Source organism: Corticium candelabrum, chromosome 9, assembly GCF_963422355.1.
Source record: "Corticium candelabrum chromosome 9, ooCorCand1.1, whole genome shotgun sequence".
Taxonomy (NCBI): domain Eukaryota; kingdom Metazoa; phylum Porifera; class Homoscleromorpha; order Homosclerophorida; family Plakinidae; genus Corticium; species Corticium candelabrum.
In genome coordinates, this window is record NC_085093.1 from 2,000,708 (window position 1) to 2,025,440 (window position 24,733).

Below are 24,733 nucleotides of genomic sequence, written 5' to 3' on the forward strand. Positions count from 1 at the left end.
ACACTGCCTAGACAACGTTTTGTGCACGAAAGTTTGTTCTGTTGCACTTCAGACCACGTACGCACTAGGGACTAGGACAATTAACGCACCACTCATGCCTTAGTGGTTACTAATTAAAGTTTAAAATAAAAGTTAATAAAGTTTAATAATTTAAACTAAAAATTTAGGCACACTGCTATGGTTTATCAAGTTTGCAAATTGTAACGTTTGATTATATTTCTGTTTGTAGCTGGTCACTCGTTTGTAGCCTTCCACTTACAGGCTTCATTGTGATCTTTACGTTCAGCCTATTACTGCGCTTCAGTGATTACCGTCCACAAGACCAAGTCATGACGTCTCAAGACCAAATTCCACTTGCAGCATCAACCATCTTCTGTGACGGTGTTCAAATTGAAGACAAGAGCAATAATGGGTTTATTAACCTCTACGTTTTTCCTCATACTCCACCCCTCACACTATGGCAGACACTCACTGTGAGTGAAAACTTTACAATTGCTCCAAAGGGTAAAAGTATCTACTGGTCTTACTACATGAATCGAGGCTCTCAACTTAATTTATCATTATGTGCTGAGCCAAGTATATCCTTGTATGTGTTCAAAGGAAAAGACAATTTTGATGGCTACGAGGACGACGACTCATATGACACCTTTTATCACAACCAATATTCTGGTGTATGTTTGAATGGCACAAATGGTCTCAAATCCATTCGAGTAAGTTCTAGAGATGAATACTACTTTTTGTTCAAAGGCGACAAGTCTGTGAGCTCGAAAGTCAACATGACACTGTCCTTCAATCGTACCATGTACAACATCTCAGCCATGTCTGGAAAAACATGTCATGCCAATCCAACTTGCTCTCTCCCACTTAACTATGCATCAAGTCAATTTACTTTACTCGTTACAAACGACACTTTGCAGTCTAGTGAGAGCATCACTGTTCACTTGACATGTATTCCTCGTAACTGGTTCTATGGCGTAGCATTTGGACTACCTGCTGGACTTTTATTTGTGATCTTTCTTGTCTCTTTGGTACGTTTTTATCACCTAGTCCGGGGCGACTGCAACCGCCGTCGATTAGTAACTATTAGGTCACAGCATTTCAGTCCGACAGGAGAAGTAGCACGTCAGCCCTCATATCTTGTCCAATGGGCAATGAACAACTAACTAGACTATAAATGAAACTCACAAATTTTGGCTCAAATTGGTGGCAGCATAGTGACTTTTTCAAGCTTCTAGTTGTAAAACGTTCATCGTAGTTATGACAATGTATTCTAGACTGTAGTGTGTATGTTTGATTAACATGGAATGTACGCGCATGTATTGTGTCTGTACTTTACATTTAAATCTGCATAATAAGCTAAAGCAATAAAATGCATCACATGGTAATTAACTAAAAGCAACGATTGTTACCACACACACAGACACAGACAGACAGACAGACAGACAGACAGACAGACAGACAGACAGACAGACAGACAGACAGACAGACAGACAGACAGACAGACAGACAGACAGACAGACCGACACACACACACAGACAGACAGACAGACAGACCGACACACACACACACACACACACACACACACACACACACACACACACACACACGCACACACACACACACATGCACACACCTAACAGCTGCAAGACTATTAGCGTAAAAAGTTACATGCGCTCGAGTAATGTCTATTTAGAAAGCCACGTGTTACGCCCCTGCCAGGTGACATTTATGCAGACGTCTAGATAGAAGTACTATAACGTCAATTAGCGCTAGAGATAGCTTTCGATGAGAAATAGCAGGTTGACCTCTATGTTAATTAGTTAATTACCATAAGGGTAAACCGAGGAAAGTACAGTACTAAAGCCAAAGCTAATAATTTTGGTTGGCAACAGATTTTAAAACTATTTCAAAATGGCGCCATTATATTTAATGGAGCCTCTTCACGTCACAATGCCATCTCCAACAGTTGAACTTAGTTCACGTCTAGCACCCCGCCCTAACCTGTATATACGCTTGTTAATTATTGATAGATTCTTGCACCGTCTTGTTAATTAATTGATTGACTATAACAATTGTCCGTACTACTCAAAGTATTAGAAACAATGAGAAAGATGTAGGGTTGACTATGTAGGTGTGTTGTGACATCTTTCATGAATTCACTCTTAGAGATCGATAAGCAATACATCATCCCTACATTGCACTGTTTTCTAGATACTATCGAGCTATAAACCAGGTTTTTGCTAGTCTCGCGTAGCCAGACTCTTTTTCCGCGTCATATTTTCGCGACGCTGGAAAAGGGTCTGGCTACGCGAGACTAGGTTTGTATAGATAACCCTCGAATAAACTTAGTTTTCAATTTGGCAGGTCACGTGACAAAGTATTTCATACTTTTATTTTTTGTTTAGCTAGATGACGTGCTAGACAAGTCAATGATGGCAGTCCCAAAACTAGAGCTACCTAGCTTAGAGGTAAATAAAAAGGCACTGCTTGTAAACTGCATGTAGTGCTAAATAAAAATATCTGGATGACGTCACTTTTGCATTCTACTAGCGACCAGATTTCCGAACTTGCGACCAGAAACGCGTAAATCTGCATGCATGTACGTGAGCTGTTGCGCGTGACCACTACAGTCACGAGTTCTTGCTGCTTCACACGCTGAGCTCGCAAAACTGCTTTCTCAGAATGCGGTATGAGGAAGACGGCAGCGGCGGCGGACGCAACCGTCGTTCCAACAGACAAGCTGTCTACTACCTAGGGAAGTGTTTCGGGAAATGTAGTAGAGAATGTGTAACAATCGCACGCTGCTGTCTCTGGTAAGTGTGCTTCCAGTACAGTAGGTGTATGTGTCAGTTTGATACGCAATGGTCCTCTAGCTAGACAGTTCAACAAGGGCGTAACCGTATGTATTTGTTATTTAATTAATTAATCGGTTAAAACTCCACAGAGACACAAATCTACAATACTTGTCAACACGCGCCCATTTCGTGTACCTAGCTTTACAATCTACTCACGCAAGTCATTCATTACCTAGAGAGCGTTGTGTGCTTGCTTGTATATAACTGTTGGATAATTCGAGTTTGTTATTTTTTAGTTCTGTTTATCTAAAGATAATGGCGTCTTTTAGCTAGTGTCGTTGCATCACGCTGTAACAAACAGCCGCCGCGGCTACGGTTTGCGTCCGATCTCCGCGAAAATCAACACGCGATCGCGACGGTGACGTTGCAATGCAAACATTGGATGCCAGGTCCCCTTTCAAGGGGTCGACCCTGAAGCGTTTGCCGCGTTGGAGGGGTCTGAACGTACTAGTAACCGTCTTGACGTTTGATAGCGTTATTCAGATAGTTCATCAGAGAGCATTATACATCTATTTAGCCTACCTGAATGCGGTGGGACTACTAGCTCTAGGAGTGCTAACTCAAGGCAGTTCCCTAGAACCTTTCTGGCCAAAAGTATGAGAACGGGGAAAGGTCTGACTATAGTAGGTTACTATCTAGTGTGGCCGATGTGCGAGCGTGCGTGCGTGCGTGTGGGTGTGTGCGTGCGCGCGCGCGCGTGTGTGCGTGTGCGTGCGTACGTGTGCGTGCGTACGTGTGTGTGTGTGTGCGTGCGTGTGTGTGTGTGTGTGTGTGTGTGTGTGTGTGTGTGTGTGTGTGTGTGTGTGTGTGTGTGTGCGCGCGCGCGCGCGCTATAGCTTCCCGGAGCTGCAACCATGCACTTTTTAAATTCATTCTTCAGACAATTACAAGTTACACTAGGTGACGAGTTGACAAAACAGTCGACTCTCAATTCGTTAAACTGTATAATGCCCAATAAATTAACGTGCTATCTTGATTTTAACGTGCCGTTTGACCATTGTCTCTGTTTTGTAGCGACCGCTTTTGCATTTTTTTGGCTCTAATTAGTATTACTGTTTCTGCTGTGGTCATCCGATTCGTTTCGTATGCTCCAGTAGAAGACATGTACAAGAGTACTTACCAAGATCAAATTCCTGTTGACCCATTATCAACAATCTTCTGTGACAGTGTTCAAGTCGAAAACGAAGACAATTATGGTTTCATGTACCTCCACGTCTTTCCACACACTCCACCTCTCACTCTTTGGCAAACATTCGATGTGACTGAAGACTTGACAATCGCTCCAAACGCTTATAGTTACAGTTATTTCTACATGAGTCAGCAATCTCAAGTCAATGTTGAGCTATGTGCTCAGCCAAGTATATCGTTGTACGTGATCAGGGGTAACAACAATTTCCAGTTTTGAGAGCATGAATATGATGGTTACTTCGTTTTTCACAACCGTTATTCTGGTCCATGTTCGAATGGCACAAATGGTTTCGCTTCCATTGATGTCGGATCCAACGATGACTATTATTTTTTTGCGATCAAAAACGACAATTTGGCAAAATTGTCGTTTAATTAAGTATTTTTATATTTGTTTACATTTGTTTACATTTTTACATTTGTTTACGTTTGTTTACGTTTGCCTACGTTTGTTTACATTTTTACAATTGTTTACATTTGTTTACATTTGTTTATGTTTGTTTACATTTGTTGTGTGTGTTTATGTTTGCTTATCTCTGCTTACATTTGTTTACATTTGTTTACATTTGTTTACATTTGTTTACATTTGTGTTCATTTGTGTTTATGTTTGTTTACTTTTGTTTTCATTTGTTTTCATTTGTTTATGTTTGTTTATATTTGTTGTGTGTGTTTATGTTTGTTTATGTTTGCTTACATTTGTTTACATTTGTTTACATTTGTGTTCATTTGTGTTTATGTTTGTTTACTTTTGTTTTCATTTGTTTTCATTTGTTTTCATTTGTTTACATTTGTTTGTAACTTGTGATAGATACACATTGCCGAAGTGGCAAAGAAGCAACTTCAGGATGCGCTGACAGCTGCGACGGACAGGCACAAGTAAGAGCTGGGAAATTTAGAAACGGTTACGAGGTCAGTGTCTATGATTTCTAATGCATGCATGTACATAATACACTTGCATGTCTGCACGTGTTTGCTCTGTCTGCCAATACATGTTTCTTACCTTAGCACTATTCAATTCTGACTCGTGTGTGTGTGTGTGTGTGTGTGTGTGTGTGTGTGTGTGTGTGTGTGTGTGTGTGTGTGTGTGTGTGTGTGTGTGTGTGTGTGTGTGTGTGTCCTGTTTGGCTGTTTATCTGTTGTCTGTCTGTCTGTCTGTCTGTCTGTCAATGGTAGTATATTTTCATAAATGAAGTTAGATACAATAGCAAGCAAAGGCTAAGTACAGTTCACATTGTCCAACTGCTAACAACACGCAAATTAAGTAAAGTAAAGGGACACAGATGTCCCTGTTCAACAAAAACTAGCTTACCTCATCCAAGTCAGAGCACTTCCCGGATTCTTGTGTCAAATCAATAAACTCCTAACCACAAAAAGTAATGTTGCACAGTTTTGATCAGTAGAGAACAGCATGCCAAAGTTGTGAATAGAATATATTAATTATTATTGTCACCACTTGAGAGTTGTTTGAGTTGTTTGATAAACAAACAGGTTGAACGACAGATTGAGAATGTTCACTAGCCGTTGTTTCAAATGGGCTCTTTAATCAGAAAGCACATATGATCGTGAGCTAGAAAACAATGTGGACATCGTGACTCTATAGATGTCACTTTACCAACAAGTCACTGTCACTGGATGAATCTTGCTTTGTGTCCTGAACAAACTCCCTGAAAGTATAACCATAAATGTGCATGGCAAAATGTCACTCATCCACACACTTTAATTAACGACTCCATGTTCATAGCTCTGAAAATTATAAATACTTGATTTACTTACAATACCACACACATAGAATGTTTCCAGACATGTATCCTCTGTATACTGATGCCAAAACACCCAAAAATCCCTGTTCTGAGTATTTAATTAATGCTACCACGTGTACAGAAACCAAAACCATTTTTGTTGTTTTTCAGAATTACAAAACAAAACAATCACTGTTACTAATTGAATCAACACAACTTCCAGTTTATACTTTTGGGGAACGCCTAATTAAAAGTTGTGCCCTTACACGGTTTAATTTAATTTAAAAAATTTAAATTTTGGAGTACAGTTTTCTTGGACGGAGATGACTTCGTGTACTTAATTTTATCGGAAAAAATCAATTTGACCTCAGAAATTCATTTGCCCCAAAATGGGTCCTACTACCCTAACCCTAACTAGGTTATTAACCCTAACTAGGTTATTTGTTTTCAGGTAAACTAAAACTTTTCTGTGTGCCTGTCTGTTTGTTGTCTGTTTGTGTGTGACTGTCTGTGCTGTCTGTATGTTTTGTTGTCTGTCCTGTCTATCTGTCTGTTCCGTTTGTCTGTCTGTCTGTTTTGTGTCTGTCTGTTTGGTTGTGTGTCTCTGTGTTTGTCGTCTGTTTGTGTGTCTGTCTGTTTGTCGTCTGTTTGTGTGTCTGTCTGTTTGTGTGTTTGTTGTCTTTTTGTGTCTGTCTGTCTGTTTGTTGTCTGTTTGTGTGTCTGTCTGTTTGTTCGTTGTCTGTCTGTCTGTTTGTTGTCTGTCTCTGTGTCTATCTGTCTGTTTGTGTGTCTGTCTGTGTGTCTGTCTGTCTGTTTGTCATGTCTGGTTGTCATGTCTGTTTGTCTGTCTGTTTGTCTGTCTGTCGTGTCTGTCTACATGTCCAGATGCTCGCCTGTTTGTGTTGGTTGGGTGGCTGAATGACGGCCACTTGTCTCAATTGTTTAATTAATTAACAACAATATGACTTTGAGTTACTACAACACTCAATACAATCACCTCGTTTACGTCGGCAAGAAACGAGCATCAGTGGGCAACAAAGAAAACCAAAAAACGAGAACAAAATTTAAGCCACTGATACTGCAACGACTTACACATTTCTTTAACCAACAAATACACTGAATGGTGTTGTAAGTTAGTACAGCGTAATGGGATGGTGTCAATGATGTGTACTGGAAACGATTGTTGCCATTTGATTCACCCATTAGATGCACACACTGTTGCGTCTCCCTTCATTGACAGTCACCTCTCACCCGTTTACTATTGCTCTCTTAGTTCCCGAATCAAGTCTATCGAAGAATCATTTGAAAGACAAGAATCAAGGTACGTGTTGTTCATGTGTGTGTGTGTGTGTGTGTGTGTGTGTGTGTGTGTGTGTGTGTGTGTGTGTGTGTGCGCGCGTGCGTGCGTGCGTGCGTGCGTGCGTGTGTGTGTGTGTGTGTGTGTGTGTGTGTGTGTGTCACTGTGTGTGTGTGTGTGTGTGAGTCAGAGAGTAGTGATGTTTACTCATCGTTTGCTCTTGTCAGATCTCTACAAGAGCTCATATCGCAAGTGCATCAGTCGACGCAGCACGTGAGCGAGCTGCAGCAACGAGTCGATGTGTCTCACTACGTTGGACACCAACAACGAGAGCAGGCGCTCAGAATCAGAGAGCAACAGCTACAAGGTAGCAGTCAAGTTCGTGCACACACGTTCGCATCCATCCACATTTCCTATAACAATTAGCTAACGTGCAGTCAGGATACATCTGTCTATTTGTCTGTTTGTTTGTCTGTCTATTTGTTCATCTGTCTGTCTATTTGTTTGTCAATTTGTCTGTCTGTCTGTCTGTCTGTTTGTTCACTGTCTGTCTATTTGTTCATCTGTCTGTCTATTTGTCTGTTTGTTCATCTGTCTGTCTGTCTGTTTGTTCACTGTCTGTCTGTCTATTTGTCTGTATGTTTGTCTGTATGCTTGTCCGTCTATTTGTTGATTTGTCTGTCTATTTGTTTGTCTATTTGTCTATCTGTCTATTTGTCTATCTGTCTATTTGTCTATCTGTCTATTTGTCTGTCTGTTTGTTCGTCTACTTGTCTGTTTGTTCATCTGTCTGCCTATTTGTTCATCTGTCTGTCTGTCTGTCTGTCTCTCTGTCTGTTTGTTCACTGTATGTCTGTCTATTTGTCTGTCTGTCTGTCTTTGTTCATCTGTCTGTCTGTCTGTAGGAAGCCAAGCTTATGCCCTGCCGTAGCGTCTGAAATTATAGTGTTTTAGGTCTCGAAGAAAGGCTTCTAAGGCAGCAGTCGGAGTGTGAGCAGGAGCGTAGCAGGCTTCACAATCTCGTGGCCAAGATGGAGAGTCACATGAGAGAGCAAACCCATCAGATCGAACAGGTAAGACGAGTTGGTGACACCGACAGACACTCAGTTCATCTAAGTGTGTGTGTGTGTGTGTGTGTGTGTGTGTGTGTGTGTGTGTGTGTGTGTGTGTGTGTGTGTGTGTGTGTGTGTGTGTGTGTCTGTGTGTGTGTGTGTGTGTGTGTGTGTGTGTGTGTGTGTGTGTGTGTGTGTGTGTCTCTGTGTGTGTGTGTGTCTGTGTGTGTGTGTGTGTGTGTGTGTGTGTGTGTGTGTGTGTGTGTGTGTGTGTGTGTGTGTGTGTGTGTGTGTGTGTGTGTGTGTGTCTGTGTGTGTGTGTGTGTGTGTGTGTGTGTGTGTGTGTGTGTGTGTGTGTGTGTGTGTGTGTGTGTGTGTGTGTGTGTGTGTGTGTGTGTGTGTGTGTGTAGGATCGATGGAAAATTCAGCAGGACGAGTCTCGGTTACAAGCCCTGCAGAGAGCATTAGAACACGACCGAGTGACAACAGCCGAACACATCACACAAGAGAGACAAGAACTACAATCGGCAGGAACAGATGCTGAAAGAGCAGCAAGTCGTTTTGAGCCAATGTTATGCTGAACGTTCCGGCCTGGCCAAGGAACGCTCACAACTTCAAGTCACACAGAGACTCTCTCATCACCACGAACTAGAAAATGCCACCAAATCTGTACAGGCGAGTCTGTCAACTGCGTCTGTCCATTCAGTTGACCAACTGACCAACGGCCAATATAACAACTTGAGTGTTTGATGTTTAGTTGGAGGCAGAACTGAGGAACGAACTCGAACGAGTGCAACAACAGTCCGAGGATCTGGCGGCGAGTCAAAGCCGAGTGCGAGACGAACTGGAAAGATTACGCGACGACCGTAAACATGTCGATCTCGAAAAGCGAAGTCTTCACAACGAGAAGGACGCGCTTCAGCAAACAAGACTGAAACTTCAAGAGAACACAAAGGAGCTACAGCAACTCTACTCGGTCAGTTGATCACGTGTGTCACAGAGTGAAGACCCAGTAACCCTTTACTCACTCGTGTGTTGCTTAGTCGGCCGCCGAAGCGCGAGAAATCGGAAAACAGTCGCTTCACGAGGCAGAGCTCATGAAAGCCGATGTTGAGCGACGAGCCGTTGAGCTCGAGGATACGAGGAGACAGTTAGATGAGCAGAAGAGAAAGATAGTACAGGTGTGGTGAATACAGTGTACATGCTTGAGTATTACCCCACCCCAATGGCTGGCCAGAGTCAAAGGTATGGGATGGGGTCTTACTCAAACATTTAGACCTAAAGTTGTTAATTGACGGAAATGATTTATTTATTAACTTAAACAGCATGTTGCTATACTAGAGCTTGGAACCACCACCACTACCTAAAGTATAGAAACCTAATCTTCTATACATATCTGAGTTATTAAATCTTCAACACGTGGTCAACAGGCATGCACAAGGTAATGAATGAATGTTAGCATTCCCACAGACGCAAATCTAGCAAAGTCACTGTGGAAAGCACCAATTAGCACTAACTAAAGTACTAAGAGGTGGGGAAATCTCAGTCTTGGACAGAGTAGGGTGGGGGCTTACTCGAGTACTTGAGTAAATCTAAATTTTGAAAATATGTTTTGATATTATAATGTCGTCATCAGTCTATAAGTAGATATATATTTTAAATTCTTTATAATTTTATTTTTTATTTTATAATTTTTATCAATGTTTTAAATGTTTTCAATTTTTATTTCTAATTATTTTTATTTTTACATTTTTAATTTTTATTTTTTTAAATTTTTATTTTTTCTAATTATTTTTAATTTTACATTTTATAATTTTTTCTAATCTTTGTTTTTTAATTTTTTCAATTTTTTTTAATTTTTATAGTTTTAATTTTTTCAATTTTTTTTATTTTACATTTTTCCTAATGTTATTTTTAATTTTTTTAAAATTTTTAAAATTTATATTTTTAATTTTTATATTTTTTCATTTTTATTTTTTATTTTTCTAATATATATATATATATATTTTACAAATGGAAACTATTCCCAAATAACTTCTTCCATCAGAAAAAGAGCAATATGGAAAAACCACTGGTACACTTACCACTTCAAACACACAAATAGTGAGCACACTTAGTGGGGCGTGACTAAGATGTGACGTCATAACTAGCTGCGTGTCCAAATTTGCTTCATACACTGCATAAACAACGTTTCGTGCACGAAAGTTTGTTCTGTTGCACTTCAAACCACGGACGCACTAGGGAATAGGACAATTAACGCGCCACTCATGCCTTAGTGGTTACTATTAAGTTTAAAATAAAAGTTAATAAAGTTTAATAATTTAAACTAAAATTTAGGCACACTGCTATGGTTTATCAAGTTTGCAAATTGTAATGTTTGATTATATTTCTGTTTTGTAGCTTGTCACTCGTTTGTAGCCTTTCACTTACAGGCTTGATTTTGATCCTTGATTTCAGCCTGATTCTGCGCTTCAGTGATTACGGTCCACAAGACCAAGTCATGACGTCTCAAGACCAAATTCCACTTGCAGCATCAACCACTTACTGTGACGGTGTTCAAATTGAAGACAAGAGCAATAATGGGTATATCAACCTCTACGTTTTTCCTCATACTCCACCCCTCACACTATGACAGACACTCACTGTGAGTGAAAACTTCAGTGTTGACTTCCGAGCTCACAGACAGTGAGCTCGGAAGTCAACATGACACTGTCAGGGGCGTACCGTGGCCATTGGAATTGGGGGGGCTGAAATACCCGAACACTGACACGCCCCTTTGACAAAAATTGTATTAGTAGCAACAATGCAGACCACAAAGTATTACGTTTACTCGTATACATATATACAGTATGGAGCAGACTAAACAAGCACCTATTTACTGAAAAATCATCCTGCGGTTTCCTCTTGATCACGGAAACCGATGTCTGCAGCCTAGTGTGAGACACGCATGCTCGGCCTCGAACATCCAGACTGTAAACAGACGCGCACGTTTACAAAAAGCTACGTAACGCTAGTTTTCAGCTGACAAAATGGGAAACGCCCACAAAAACTGGGGGGGGCTATAGCCCATTTAGCCCATGCCACGGTACGCGCCTGACACTGTCCTTTAGTCGTACCATGTCAGGCGCGGATCCAGCATTCAATTTCGTTTAGTGCCCAAGTTAATATTAATTAGATATTTGAACCTCCCCAATTTAATATTAATGAGAAATTTGAACTTGATATTGTTGCTAATATTAAATTTAAAGAAGAACAATACGACTTCATGACAACGAATACTATCAGCAAGAGCCATCCTGTGAAAATGCTTCATCAATAAGGTTTGTAAGTTCCATTCTACGAGGATGCTTCCTAGCAAAGTCATTAATGATAGCTTCATAGTCAATGTCTAAACCATAATGAAAATGCATGAGTGCGAGACCATTAAGGCGGAGTTGGCCAATGGTTGACCGTAGGTAAGTCTTTAGGCGGCGGAGACCACTGATACTTCTCTCACAACTCCAACCTCCAACCGAGGTACTTTAAACCCGAAGAGCTCTAAACTTGACTGCCGCTTAGACATCGCCGCCAAACATCCGGGAAGAACGTCCGGGAAATGGGTGACACACCCCCTAGGGACCTTGGTGCCCGGGCACCTCGGGCCTTATGGTAGATCCGCGCCTGCATGTATAACGTCTCAGCCATGTCTGGAAAAACATGTCATGCCAATCCAACTTGCTCTCTCCCACTTAACTATGCATCAAGTCAGTTTACTTTACTCGTTACAAACGACACTTTGCAGTCTAATGAGAGCATCAGTGTTCACTGTACATACAGTCCTCGTAACTGGTTCTATGGTGTAGCATTTGGACTACCCGGTGGACTTTTATTTGTGATCTATCTTGTCTTTTTAGTACGTTTTTATCACCTAGTCCGGGGCGGCTGCAACAACCGTCGATCAATAACTTTAGCCCACAACAGTTCAGTCCGACAGGAGAAGTAGCACGTCAGCCCTCATATCTTGCCCAATGGGCAATGAACAACTAACTAGACTATGAATAAATCTCACAAATTTTAGCTCAAATTGGTGGCAGCATAGTGACTTGTTCAAGCTTCTAGTTGTAAAACGTTCATCGTAGTTATGACAATGTATTCTAGACTGTAGAGTGTATGTTTGATTAACATGGAATGTACGCGCATGTATTGTGTCTGTACTTTACATGTAAATCTGCATAATTAGCTAAAGCAATAAAATGCATCACATGGTAATTATCTACACACACACACACACACACACACACACACACACACCCTAACATTTGCAAGACTATTGGCGTAAAAAGTTACATGCACTCGAGTAATGTTTATTTAGAAAGCCACGCGTTACGCCCCTGCCAGGTGACATTTTTGCAGACGTCTAGATAGAAATGCTATAACGTCAATTAGCGCTAGAGATGGCTTTCGATGAGAAATAGCAGGTTGAACTCTATGTTAATTAATTAATTACCATAAGGGTAAACCCAGGAAAGTACTAAAGCCAAAGCTAATAATTTTGGTTGGCAACGGATTTTAAAACTATTTCAAAATGGCGCCATTATATTTAATGGAGCCTCTTCATGTCACAATGACACCTCCAACAGTTGAACTTAGTTCACGTCTAGCGCCCCGCTCTAACCTGTATATACGCTTGTTAATTATTGATAGATTCTTGCACCGCTTTTAATTAATTGATTGACTATAACAATTGTCCGTACTACTAATAGTACTAGAAACATTTTGAAAAAATGAGAAAGATGTAGGGTTGACTATGTAGGGTGTGCTGTGCCATCTTTTATCCACTCTTAGAGATCAATGAGCAATACATCATCCCACATTGCACTATTTTCTAGATATTATCGATCTATAAACCAGGGTTTTTCCAAGTCTCGCGTAGCCAGACCCCTTTTCCGCGTCATATTTTCGCGACGCGGGGAAAGGGTCTGGATACGCGAGACTAAGTTCATCCTAGGTAACCTTCGAATTGCAACAAACTTAGTTTTCAATTTGACAGGTCACGTGGCAAAGTATTTCATAGTTTTATTTCTTCTTTAGCTAGATGACGTGCTAGACAAGTCAATGTTATCTAGATAAGAAAGGTAATGCATGTTAGCTGCATGTAGTGCTAAATAAAAGTATCTGAATGACGTCACTTTCGCATTCTACTAGCGACCAGAACTCCTGGCTTGCGACCAGATTTCCGAACTTGCGACCAGAAACGCGTAAATTGTATACGACTCCGCATGCATGCACGTGAGCTGTTGCGCGTGACAACGACAGTCACGAGTTCTTGCTGCTTCGCACGCTGAGCTCACAAAACTGCTTTCTCGGAATGCGGTATGAGGAAGACGGCAGCGGCGACGGGCACAACCGTCGTTCCAGCAGACAAGCGGTCTACTACAGAAGGAAGTGTTCCTGGAAATGTGACTGTGAAGCAATGCCTACACTCTGGTAAGTGTGCTTCCAGTACAATAGATGTATGTGTCAGTCTCATACGCAATGGTCCTCTAACTAGACATTTCAACAAGGGCGTAACCGTATGTATTTGCTTATTTAATTAGTTAAAACTCAACAGAGACACAAATCTACAATACTTGTCAACACGCGCCCAATTCGTACTTAGCTATAGAAATCTACTCACGCAAGTCATTACCTAGAGAGCATAATTTGTGTGCTTGCTTATATATAACTGTTTGATGATTCGAGTTTGCCATTTTTGTAGTTCTGTTTAATTAATTAACTAAAGATAATTGCGCCTTCTAATGTCATGATCAGTGCATCACGAAGTAACAAACAGCCGCCGCGGCTACGGTTTGCGTCCAATCTCAGAGAAAATCGACGCGACGGTGACGTTACAATGCAAACATTGGATGCTAGGTTCCCTTTTGAGGGGTCGACCCTGAAGCGTTTTCCGCGTTGGAGGGGTCCGAACGCACTAGTAACCGCCTTGACGTTTGATAGCGTTTTTAGGATAGTTCATCAGAGAGCATTATACATCTATTTAGCCCACCTGAATGCAGTGGAACCACTAGCTCTAGGAGTGTTAACTCATGGCAGTTCCCTAGACCCTTTCTGGCCGAATGTATGAGAACAGGGAAAGGTCTGGCTATAGTAGGTTATTACAGTTGTCACCAGTGCGGCTGATGTGCGAGCGTGTGTGTGTGTGTGTGTGTGTGTGTGTGTGTGTGTGTGTGTGTGTGTGTGTGTGTGTGTGTGTGTGTGTGTGTGTGTGTGTGTGTGTGTGTGTGTGTGTGTGTGTGTGTGTGTGTGTGTGTGTGTGTGTGCGCGCGCTATATAGGTAATTACAAGTTACACTAGATGACGATCGCTAGTTGACAAAGCAGTCGACTCTAAATTCGTTAAACTGTATAATGTCTAATAAATTAACGTGCAATCTTTATTTTAACGTGCATGCATGACGTTTGACCATTGTCTCTGTTTTGTAGCTTTTACATCATTGTGGCTATAGTTCTCGGCTTGATTTTCATTACTATTTTTGCTACGGTCATCCGATTCCTTTGGTATGCTCCAGTAGGAGACACGAGTACTTACCAAGATCAAATTCCTGTTGACCCATCATCGATATCAACCATCTTCTGTGACAGTGTTCAAGTCGAAAACGAAGACAATTATGGTAACATGTACCTCCACGTCTTTCCACACACTCCACCTCTCACTCTTTGGCAAACATTCAATGTGACTGAAGACTTGACAATCGATCCAAACGCTTTAAGTTACAATTATTTCTACATGAGTCAGCAATCCCAAGTCAATGTTGAGCTATGTGCTCAGCCAAGTATATTGTTGTATGTGTTCTGGGGTGACATCAATTTCGAGTCGTGGAGGCATGGCGATGATTATGACGTCGTTTTCCACAACCGTTATTCTGGTCCATGTTTGAATGGCACAAATGGTTTCGCTTCTATTGATGTCGGATCCAACGATGACTATTATGTTTTTGCGATCAAAAACGACAACTTGGTAAATAAGACAGACATCAACATGACACTGGCTTTCAATCGTACCATGTACAACATCTCGGCCATGTCTGGACAAGCATGTCATGTCAATCCAACTTGCTCTCTTCCTCTTAACTTTGCATCAAGTCAGTTTCCTTTGATAGTTACAAACGGTACTGTTTATTCAGCTAACCAGTTCAACAGTACTTCGACATGTAGCCCTCGTAACTGGTTCTATGGTGTAGCGTTTGTTCTTCCGGCTGGACTTTTACTTGCGATAACTATCGTCATCTGTATCAAGCGTTGTAGGCAAAACCCTACTGAAGACTCAGCACGACTGCTGCCTAAATCCAATTCCAAAAAGGATGTACTAGATGATTCACATCCAAACGTCCAAGAAACCACTGAGATGTGAAGAAAACTCACAAATTTATCCTAATATTCCGGATAGCTTATCGGACTTGTTCAACTTGTCATTGAGAGTAGCAATGTATTTGTTGATATATCTGTTTCCAGAATAGTCACGTGTCTGTTTGATGGGATTGGTATGAAATATACGTGTACTATATTATGTGTGTGCTTTACAAGTAAAATTTGTAAATTGTAACGCAAAAACAAAGTTTGATGCCTTTAGTCCCACGTGTTAATTAATTCGAAACAGCTCTGCAGTAAATCTCTGTAGAGCTGCATATTACTTCCTAGATGCCAAACAATACAAACAGCCCTCGAAATAAATAATAAAAATAAAAATAAAATACACAACAAAATACCTAAACTCTAGAGTCATTCCTAAATAGTAAACTACAGCTTACTGCTCTACAGTTAAAATTACAAAAGATTGCATGTCGCCTACGTCGTCATTTCTTCCCGCTTCTGTGGTTAGACGGGCGTCGAAATCATCGTCCTGCCTCAACCACAACTCGTACGCAGTGCAACATACGAAACCAGCAACGATCCGACCTTGACGACACGCGCTTTTCCCCCACAGGTCCGTATCCGGGACTTCGTATTCTGAAGATGCAGCGCAGACCACACAGATCTAGCTGTGCATTCAAATTCGCGGCCATCTCACTAGAGGAGACTTAGCAAATAACCCGACGATAAGGGTCGCAACGATTTCTCATCGCCCAGCAGAGATCCCAGATCGAAGTTGAGTGAAACGTCGCTCGCTCTCGCTGCAGATGAGGAAAAAAGACCGTCTGTTGGTGTATGTTTCGAGAGGTGATGGTGGAAAAATAATACCGGACGTCAGAGAGCCGGATCCGAACTCGGGAAACTGTTCATGTTTATAAAAAAATTATCACATGCGCAAATCGTATCTACAGTTTTGTTTTCGAGTGCACGTATACACCTTACATAATTATAATCGTTTAGTTTAATTAAAACAGAATGAAACATTTTGTAGTGCACGAAGTGATTTTTTGTTGCAGTTTCTGGTTAGCTAAATATGTCCGGCCCATAAGGTGGCGTAGCGCACGTGGATGACACTGAAAGTTGAAGTTCCCTTTTTAGTCCACTTTTACTTTCCTTTTTAGAAGTTCCCCAACTTGCGCGTGCCAAAGCTGTCAGACAATAACCTCGACGTCACAAGATTAGACGGCTGGTAAGTCATGCGCTGATCAGAGTCTGCAAATCAGTGGCGAGATACATACAACTGTGGTCTAGTACTTTCAGATGGCTGATGGTCCAGGAAACGCACTGGGTGGCGATAACGGTCAAGGGGGCTACCGCTATGACGGAAACTATTTCCAAATAACTTCTTCCATCAGTAAAAGACAAGAATGGAAATCTTCTGGTACACTTACCACTTCAAACACACAAATAGTGAGCACACATAGTGGGGCGTGACCAAGTTGTGACGTCATAACTAGCTGTGTGTCCAAATTTACTTCATACACTGCATAAATTAACAACGTTTTGTGGATGAAAGTTTGTTCTGTTGCACTTCAGACCACATACGCCCTAGGGAATGAGACAATTAACGCGCCACTCATGCCTTAGTGGTTACTAATTAAAGTTTAAAATAAAAGTTAATAAAGTTTAATAATTTAAACTAAAAATTGAGGCACACTGCTATGGTTTATCAAGTTTGCAAATTGTAACGTTTGACTATCTTTCTGTTTGTAGGTTGGCATATAGTGGCAGCCTTGCATTTGCAGGCTTGGTTTGCATCCTTGGTGTAGGCCTAGGTCTGCGCTATGATCTTTACGATCCACAAGACCAAGTCATGACGTCTCAAGACCAAATTCCACTTGCAACATCAACCATCTTCTGTGACGGTGTTCAAATTGAAGACAAGAGCAATAATGGGTTTATTAACCTCTACGTTTTCCTCATACTCCACCCCTCACACTATGGCAGACACTCACTGTGAGTGAAAACTTTACAATTGCTCCAAAGGGTAAAAGTATCTACTGGTCTTACTACATGAATCGAGGCTCTCAACTTAATTTATCATTATGTGCTGAGCCAAGTATATCCTTGTATGTGTTCAAAGTTAAAGGCAATTTATTGGGTACGAGACCGACGACTATTATGAAACCTTTTATTACAACCAATATTCTGGTGTATGTTTGAATGACACAAATGGTAAAGAATCCATTCGTGTAAGTTCTAGAGATGAATAATATTTTTTGTTCAAAGGCGACAAGTCTGTGAGATCAGACGTCAACATAATACTGTCCTTCAATCGTACCATGTACAACATCTCAGCCATGTCTGGAAAAACATGTCATGCCAATCCAACTTACTCTTTCTCACTTAACTATGCATCAAGTCAGTTTACTTTACTCGTTACAAACGACACTTTGCAGTCTAGTGAGAGCGTCACTGTTCACTTGACATGTATTCCTCGTAACTGGTTTTATGGCATAGCATTTGGACTACCTGGTGGATCAGTATTTGTGATCTTCCTTGTCACATTTTATCTTTTTGTTTGCATAAGAGATAAACATCGATCTGGCTCACCACCATTGCTGCCAGACTTCAATCCGACGGGAGAAGTAGTATGTCCGCCCCCACTAAAATGGTCCAAGTGACTCCGAGCAACACAACTAGGATATGAACAAACTCACAAACTTAATGTTAGCTCTATTTGCTGGCTTAGTGACGTACTCATGCAGGGGCGGCGGAGCGAGTTGAAAGTTGAGGGGGCTGAATTTTAACGAAAGGGTAAACATTACAGAAAGCAGAAATTCTACAGCATAAAGTTGATAAAGTTGGGGGGCTCTAGCCCCCCCAGCCCCCCCGGCTCCGCCGTCCCTGTCATGCAACTAAACTTTAGTAGTAAACTGTTAATCATATAGTCATATCAGTAGTTTATACAAGTGTACGAAAATCTAGCTACTGAAGTAGTCATGTGCGTTTTGATTGGCATGGAATGTACGAGTACATGGATATACCATATCGTGTCTATAGCAATTTACATGTAATCTGTAATTCTAAAGCAACACACACACACACACACACACACACACACACACACACACACACACACACACACACACACACACGCAATGACACACACACACACACACACACACACACACACACACACACACACACGCACGCAACGACACACACACACACACACACACACACACACACACACACACACACACACACGCAACGATACACACACACACACACACACACACACACACACACACACACACACACACACACACACACACACAAACACACACACACACACACACACACACACACACACAAACACACACACACACACACACACACACACACACACACACACACACACACACACACACACACACACACACAAATGACGTTGATTGATTAATTCATTTGTTAAGTTGTAGTTTCAACGGTGTGACTCTCTAGCTATATTTAATTTATTAAGTTAATTAAGTTAATTAATGATTATTACTCTACATCCTTCCATAGTGATTCCAGCACTTATCAGCAAACAAGTATCCGAACCAATAAATCAAGAGGTATGGTCGGCTCTGTCACAACCACACGTCGCTATAAGTATCTCTTACACCTCAATTGATTCAAAAATTGTTTTTATTTCTACACAGCTTAAGAGATGAGACCAATACAGAATATGATCAAATATGACTAAGACAGACAGCAACACGACACTGGCTATTATCCTACCATGTACACCATCTCAGCTAGTCTGGACAAGCATGTCATATCAATCCAACTTGCTCTCTTCCTCTTAGCTTTGCATCAAGTCAGTTTACTTTTTGATAGTTACAAACGGCACTATTTATTCCAATAACCAGTTCAAAAGTTAGTCAAGATGTAGCCCTCACAACTGGTTCTATGATGTAGTGTTTGTACTGCCGTCTGCAATTTGTTTGTGATGGTCATTGTGATATGTATCAAGTGTTCTAGGCAAACTCTACTGACGACTCATCACCACTGCTATCTAGATCCAATTCCAAGGATGTAATAAATGATTCGGATCTAGACGTTCAAGAAACCACTCAGATGTAAAGAAAAATCACAAACGTATGTTCAAACTCGTACGCAGTGCGACATACGAGAGCAGCAATTCTCTACACATGTTAGTATCCGGGACTTCGGATTGTAACGTTTCTCTGCGCAGACCTCACACTCACAGATGTGGCCGCTGCATTCAAATTCGCGGGCATGTACGCAAAAATAACCCGACGATAAGGGTCGCGACTATTTTTCGTCGCCCAGCAGAGATCCAGATCGAAGTTGAGTGATCCTACGTTGCGCTTCTCGCCGCAGATGAGAAAAAAGACCGTCTGTGAGTGTATGTTTCGAGAGGTGACAGTGGAAAAATAATACATGTCAGAGAGCCGGATCTGATCTCTGGAAACTGACCGTTCATGTGTAGCACACGCAACCATACTTGCGCATGCGCAAATCGTATCTAATAGTTTTGTGCACGTACGTACACCTTGCATAATTATAAAATCGTTTAGTCTAATTAAAACAGAATAAAACATTTTGTAGTGAAGTGATGCGGTTTCTGGTCTAGATATGTCCCGCCTATCTATGACGCTGAAACTTGAAAGTTCCCCCTTCTTAGCTATCTAGTCCCCTTTCAGTTTCCCTTTTTTTAAGTTCCCTAACTTGCGTGTGCCAAAGCTGCCAGACAATAACCTGGACGTCACAAGACTAGACGGCTGGTAAGTCATGCGCTGATCAGAGTCTGCAAATCAGTGGCGGGATACATACAACCGTGGTCTAGTACTTTCAGATGGCTGATGGTCCAGGAAACGCACTGGGTGGCGACAATGGTCAAGGATACCGCTATGACGGAAACTATTCCCAAATAACTTCTTCCATCAGTAAAAGAGAAGAATGGAAATCTTTCTGGTACACTTACCACTTCAAACTGTTGAAACACACAAATAGTGAGCACACATAGTGGGGTGTGACCAAGGTGTGACGTCATAACTAGCTGTGTGTCCAAATTTGCTTCATACACTGCATAAACAACGAATTGTGCACGAAAGTTTGTTCTGTTGCATTTCAGACCACGTACGCCCTAGGAAATGGGACAATTAACGCGCCACTCATGCCTTAGTGGTTACTAATTAAAGTTTAAATTAAAAGTTAATAAAATTTAATAATTTAAACTAAAACTGTAGGCACACTGCTATGGTTTATCAAGTTTGCAAATTGTAACGTTTGATTATGTTTCTGTTTTGTAGCTTCACATTTGCTTGTGGCCTTGCATATATAGGCTTGGTTTTGATCCTTGCTTTCAGCCTGAATCTGCGCTTCTTTGATTACGGTCCACATGACCAAGTCATGACGTCTCAAGACCAAATTCCACTTGCAGCATCAACCATCTTCTGTGACGGTGTTCAAATTGAAGACAAGAGCAATAATGGGTTTATTAACCTCTACGTTTTTCCTCATACTCCACCCCTCACACTATGGCAGACACTCACTGTGAGTGAAAACTTTACAATTGCTCCAAAGGGTAAAAGTATCTACTGGTCTTACTACATGAATCGAGGCTCTCAACTTAATTTATCATTATGTGCTGAGCCAAGTATATCCTTGAATGTTTTCAAAGGTGGAGTCTCTTTTAAAGGCTCCTTTTATCACAACCAATATTCGGGTGTATGTTTGAATGGCACAAATGGTCTCAAATCTATTCGTGTAAGTTCTGGAGATGAATACTACTTTTTTTTTAAAGGCGACAAGTCTGTGAGCTCGAAAGTCAACATGACACTGTCCTTCAATCGTACCATGTACAACATCTCAGCCATGTCTGGAAAAACATGTCATGCCAATCCAACTTGCTCTCTCCCACTTAACTATGCATCAAGTCAATTTACTTTACTCGTTACAAACGACACTTTGCAGTCTAATGAGAGCATCAGTGTTCACTGGAGTTACAGTCCTCGTAACTGGTTCTATGGTGTGGCATTTGGACTACCTGGTGGACTTTTATTTGTGATCGTTCTTGCCTATTCAGTACGTTGTTATCACAGAATCCGGGCCGGCTGCAACCACCGTCAATCACTAGCTTTTGGCTCACAACTGTTGCTAGGCTTCAGTCCGACAGGAGAAGTAGCACGTCAGCCCTCATATCGTGTCCAATGGGCAATGAACAACTAGCTAGACTATGAATGAAACTCACAAATTTTGGCTCAAATTGGTGGCAACTTATTGCTTGTTCAAGGTCTTAGTAGTAAAACGTTGATCATAGTCATAACAATGTTTCTTACACTGTAGTGTGTATGTTTGACAAGCATGGAATGTACGCGCATGTATTGTGTCCCTATAGCTTTTACATGTAAAATCTGCAATTATAGCTAATTAGCTAAAGTAATAAAACGCATGACATGATAATTAACTAAAAGCAATGATTGTTTTTGCAACACACACACACACACACACACACACACACACACACACACACACACACACACACACACACACACACACACACACACCGCTACGTATTCGGGACTTCGAATTCTGACGCCTCGAGTCACTTCTCTGACAGATCTCAACACACTCGCTAAGTCTGCCAGTAACTAAAAAAGAATTTTCATTGCATCTTTCAATTCTGACAGAACTCTGCATGCCATTTCGTATGTAGGCCACGCCCTAGGCAACATCCTTTTTGCTTGTGGAGTGACTCAGTCGATAATAGACTATACCGTAATGTTCAATTGTTGTGCGGACCCAAGCCAAGCCATAGTAGTTGGATAGGTCAAAATGTATTGTGCGTGTTTCTACAGCTTTTGTTTGCAGCGCGATCAACGTGCACGTGAGTGCACGCTATGTGCATTCCAATTGTATGGAAACCTAGCGCATGCGCGCCTAGAGTCACGAGATTGATCTGACTGCCCCGCCTTTGGGAAATCCCTCACGCACTAAGGTCACGAGATTCAAGCGACGTAACTGCTGCTGAGTCAGTGGCAACGCTTTGAGCTCTCAAGGATGCCTCATGGTGCAGGACCACGGGGAGTTCCAGATGGTTCTTACGGCAGCATTGGCTCACAAGTTATTCGGCAGGTTTCAAAAAGTGGCAACCTCAATTTCGACAGCTTTTCCGGTATACGTAGTGAGCATATTTTCATAACAACCGCTGTTATAGTTTTCTGCCTCCTTCCTGCCGTTTTGGTCATCCGATTCGTTTACTATGGTGCATCTATCCGAGTTATGGCTCCTCAAGACCAAATTCCACTCGCAACGTCGACCTACTTCTGCGAGGGTGTTCAAGCCCAAGACAAGTACGACTACGGTTTTATCTACCTCTACGTTTTCCCTCACACTCCACCTCTCACTCTATGGCAAAAATTCAACGTGAACAAAAAGTTTACAGTCACTGCGAACGATTACAAGTACTGGTCTTTCTACATGAATCACGGCTCCCAAGTCAATGTGTCAGTATGTGCTCAGCCGAGCCTACGTCTGCACGTGTTGAACGGAAAAGACAATTTTGACAAGTGGAAGAAGCACGATAAGTATGACAGTGTTTCATACTCCTATTACTCTGGTCCATGTTTGGATGGCATAAACGGTTTCAGTTCCATTCGTGTCGGATCTGAAGGTGAATATTACTTTGTGTTTGAGAGCGAGATATCGGTGCAGACGGATATGACACTGGCTTTCAATCGCACCATGTACAGCGTCTCGGCCGTGTCGGGAAAAATGTGTCATGCTAACCCGACTTGTTCGCTGCCGCTTAGCTACGGGTCGAGTCAGTTTATCTTGATAGTTACAAACGGCACCGTTCAGTCGGATGAGAATGTTGACAGTCATTGGGCGTGTATTTCACGTGACTGGTTCCTCGGCGTCATTTTCGTTTCTGTAGTATTGCTCGTGGTGGCTATCGGAATTGTGTTAGGATGCTGCATCGAGCATGGTCACCAAAAAAGAATGTAATTTTTAGAAATTGCTGGTAACGCGTCTCTAGTAGTGGACGTTGATTGTGACACGGTGTTTGTATTTTATAGACATGCCGTCTACTTGTTATACATTTTGATTAGCATTTATCATATGCAGACCGTCGCAAAATTGTAGAGCCACTCTCTACTCGTGACTATACCATGCAGAAGTTTTCCAGGATAATTTACCGATTAAACCTTATAAACAACGTCTAACAAATAGGCCGTGTGATATAGTAAGAAAAGAACAAGAACGTGACAAATTTTGTTTGAGAAAACTTCAAAAGTCATTGCGTTACGAAGCAAAATGCAAACGGCGTTTGCGTGGGCGTCTGCACAGTTTAGCAGAATAACCTTTCTAGACTGTTTTGGCGTTTAAAAAGCCAGTTATTTATGAAACGTTTCTTTGACGTAGACTCTTTGCTCTAATACTTCGTGTTTCCACTTCGTGTTTCCTCTTCTTGCTTTCCGGATTGATTCAATTCGTCGCGGAACACTCTGCTAGCGCGCTCACTCCCTCTAGAGAAATCACGCAATGTCGCCTGCACAGTCTACCAAACAACCATAGAATTTAAGTTCGCGATATGTCCCGGATAATCTGACCATCTGTAGGGCGTATGGCTAGCTTGTATGACGACATCGAATCATCGGCTCACAGTCTAGTAAGTCTTAGAGCTCAGCACATCTTACAACGCATCGTTGACAACTGATCTATTCTCTGTTTTTTTGCGTGCCTTTCAATCTTAGAGAGATCTAGATACGCCTGCAAGAAGACGAGCAAAACGGTCAATTATGACGTTCGTCGGCCGGTAGCTTCAACTATTTGTATTTCGCCCAACCTAGAGAGCGGAGCAAATCCAACCTACTTGGTTCTTAGATGTGCCTGCACTATTGCTTTCTTCAAAACTTCTTGTCAAGGTGGAATCTTCTCTTGTTTGGAGGTGCAAGACCAGGTCAAAGTGACGATGATTATGGCTGTTTCCGGTCGTTTTGACTCGCGGTGTAATCGTACAAGGTGAGTGCTATTGGCATTTGTTGTAAAGCATGTGGAAGACTGTCCTTAGTACGTGCACTTTGATGAGGAATCGGTTGCGTTGGAGCTTGCTGGGTATGAGTTTTCTTGGGCTAATGTTACGTAGTTTGTTGTGAGCGGTCAAAGTAAGCGACATTCTTTTGTTCTCTACATTTTGCCCAACTGATTTTCCTCCCTTTATCTGCATGAACGCAGAGTAGAAGAGTTGCTTCATTCGC

At 41.6% G+C, this 24,733-nt stretch overlaps 5 protein-coding genes and 1 long non-coding RNA gene across 6 annotated transcripts; all 6 read left to right on the forward strand.

Moving 5' to 3' along the window:
• Positions 1–308: 308 nt before the first annotated feature.
• On the forward strand, positions 309–1,163 carry LOC134184069 (uncharacterized). The gene has a single exon (XM_062651672.1). The coding sequence runs from the start codon at positions 330–332 to the stop codon at positions 1,161–1,163; it is 834 nt and encodes a 277-aa protein (XP_062507656.1). The 5' UTR covers positions 309–329.
• Positions 1,164–7,309: 6,146 nt separating this feature from the next.
• LOC134185031 (uncharacterized) lies at positions 7,310–8,652 on the forward strand. The gene is made up of 3 exons (XR_009970731.1): positions 7,310–7,445; positions 8,033–8,151; positions 8,541–8,652. It is a non-coding gene; the product is annotated as an uncharacterized LOC134185031 (long non-coding RNA).
• Positions 8,653–8,667: 15 nt separating this feature from the next.
• On the forward strand, positions 8,668–10,762 carry LOC134184070 (EF-hand calcium-binding domain-containing protein 4B-like). The gene is made up of 4 exons (XM_062651673.1): positions 8,668–8,805; positions 8,888–9,106; positions 9,174–9,316; positions 10,531–10,762. The coding sequence occupies exons 1-4, from the start codon at positions 8,668–8,670 to the stop codon at positions 10,760–10,762; spliced, it is 732 nt and encodes a 243-aa protein (XP_062507657.1).
• A 2,715-nt stretch (positions 10,763–13,477) lies between these two features.
• Positions 13,478–15,723, forward strand: LOC134184071 (uncharacterized). The gene is made up of 2 exons (XM_062651674.1): positions 13,478–13,596; positions 14,592–15,723. The coding sequence occupies exons 1-2, from the start codon at positions 13,478–13,480 to the stop codon at positions 15,517–15,519; spliced, it is 1,047 nt and encodes a 348-aa protein (XP_062507658.1). The 3' UTR covers positions 15,520–15,723.
• Positions 15,724–20,201: 4,478 nt separating this feature from the next.
• Positions 20,202–21,939, forward strand: LOC134184820 (uncharacterized). The gene is made up of 2 exons (XM_062652573.1): positions 20,202–20,444; positions 20,783–21,939. Exons 1-2 carry the CDS (start codon positions 20,326–20,328, stop codon positions 21,699–21,701), a joined length of 1,038 nt encoding a protein of 345 aa, XP_062508557.1. The 5' UTR covers positions 20,202–20,325; the 3' UTR covers positions 21,702–21,939.
• Positions 21,940–22,484: 545 nt separating this feature from the next.
• On the forward strand, positions 22,485–23,888 carry LOC134184598 (uncharacterized). The gene has a single exon (XM_062652334.1). The coding sequence runs from the start codon at positions 22,533–22,535 to the stop codon at positions 23,478–23,480; it is 948 nt and encodes a 315-aa protein (XP_062508318.1). The 5' UTR covers positions 22,485–22,532; the 3' UTR covers positions 23,481–23,888.
• The last annotated feature ends 845 nt before the right edge of the window (positions 23,889–24,733 follow it).

Bases quoted from the DNA above. Each gene is read 5' to 3' on its own strand.
- LOC134184069 (XM_062651672.1), top strand. From the start codon at position 330: ATGACGTCTCAAGACCAAATTCCACTTGCAGCATCAACCATCTTCTGT.
- LOC134184070 (XM_062651673.1), top strand. From the start codon at position 8,668: ATGCTGAAAGAGCAGCAAGTCGTTTTGAGCCAATGTTATGCTGAACGT. The intron at 8,806-8,887 runs GCGAGTCTGTCA...TTTGATGTTTAG, and splicing joins ATGCCACCAAATCTGTACAG to TTGGAGGCAGAACTGAGGAA. The intron at 9,317-10,530 runs GTGAATACAGTG...TCTGTTTTGTAG, and splicing joins AGAAAGATAGTACAGGTGTG to CTTGTCACTCGTTTGTAGCC.
- LOC134184071 (XM_062651674.1), top strand. From the start codon at position 13,478: ATGCGGTATGAGGAAGACGGCAGCGGCGACGGGCACAACCGTCGTTCC. The intron at 13,597-14,591 runs GTAAGTGTGCTT...TCTGTTTTGTAG, and splicing joins GAAGCAATGCCTACACTCTG to CTTTTACATCATTGTGGCTA.
- LOC134184820 (XM_062652573.1), top strand. From the start codon at position 20,326: ATGGCTGATGGTCCAGGAAACGCACTGGGTGGCGACAATGGTCAAGGA. The intron at 20,445-20,782 runs GTACACTTACCA...TCTGTTTTGTAG, and splicing joins GAAGAATGGAAATCTTTCTG to CTTCACATTTGCTTGTGGCC.
- LOC134184598 (XM_062652334.1), top strand. From the start codon at position 22,533: ATGCCTCATGGTGCAGGACCACGGGGAGTTCCAGATGGTTCTTACGGC.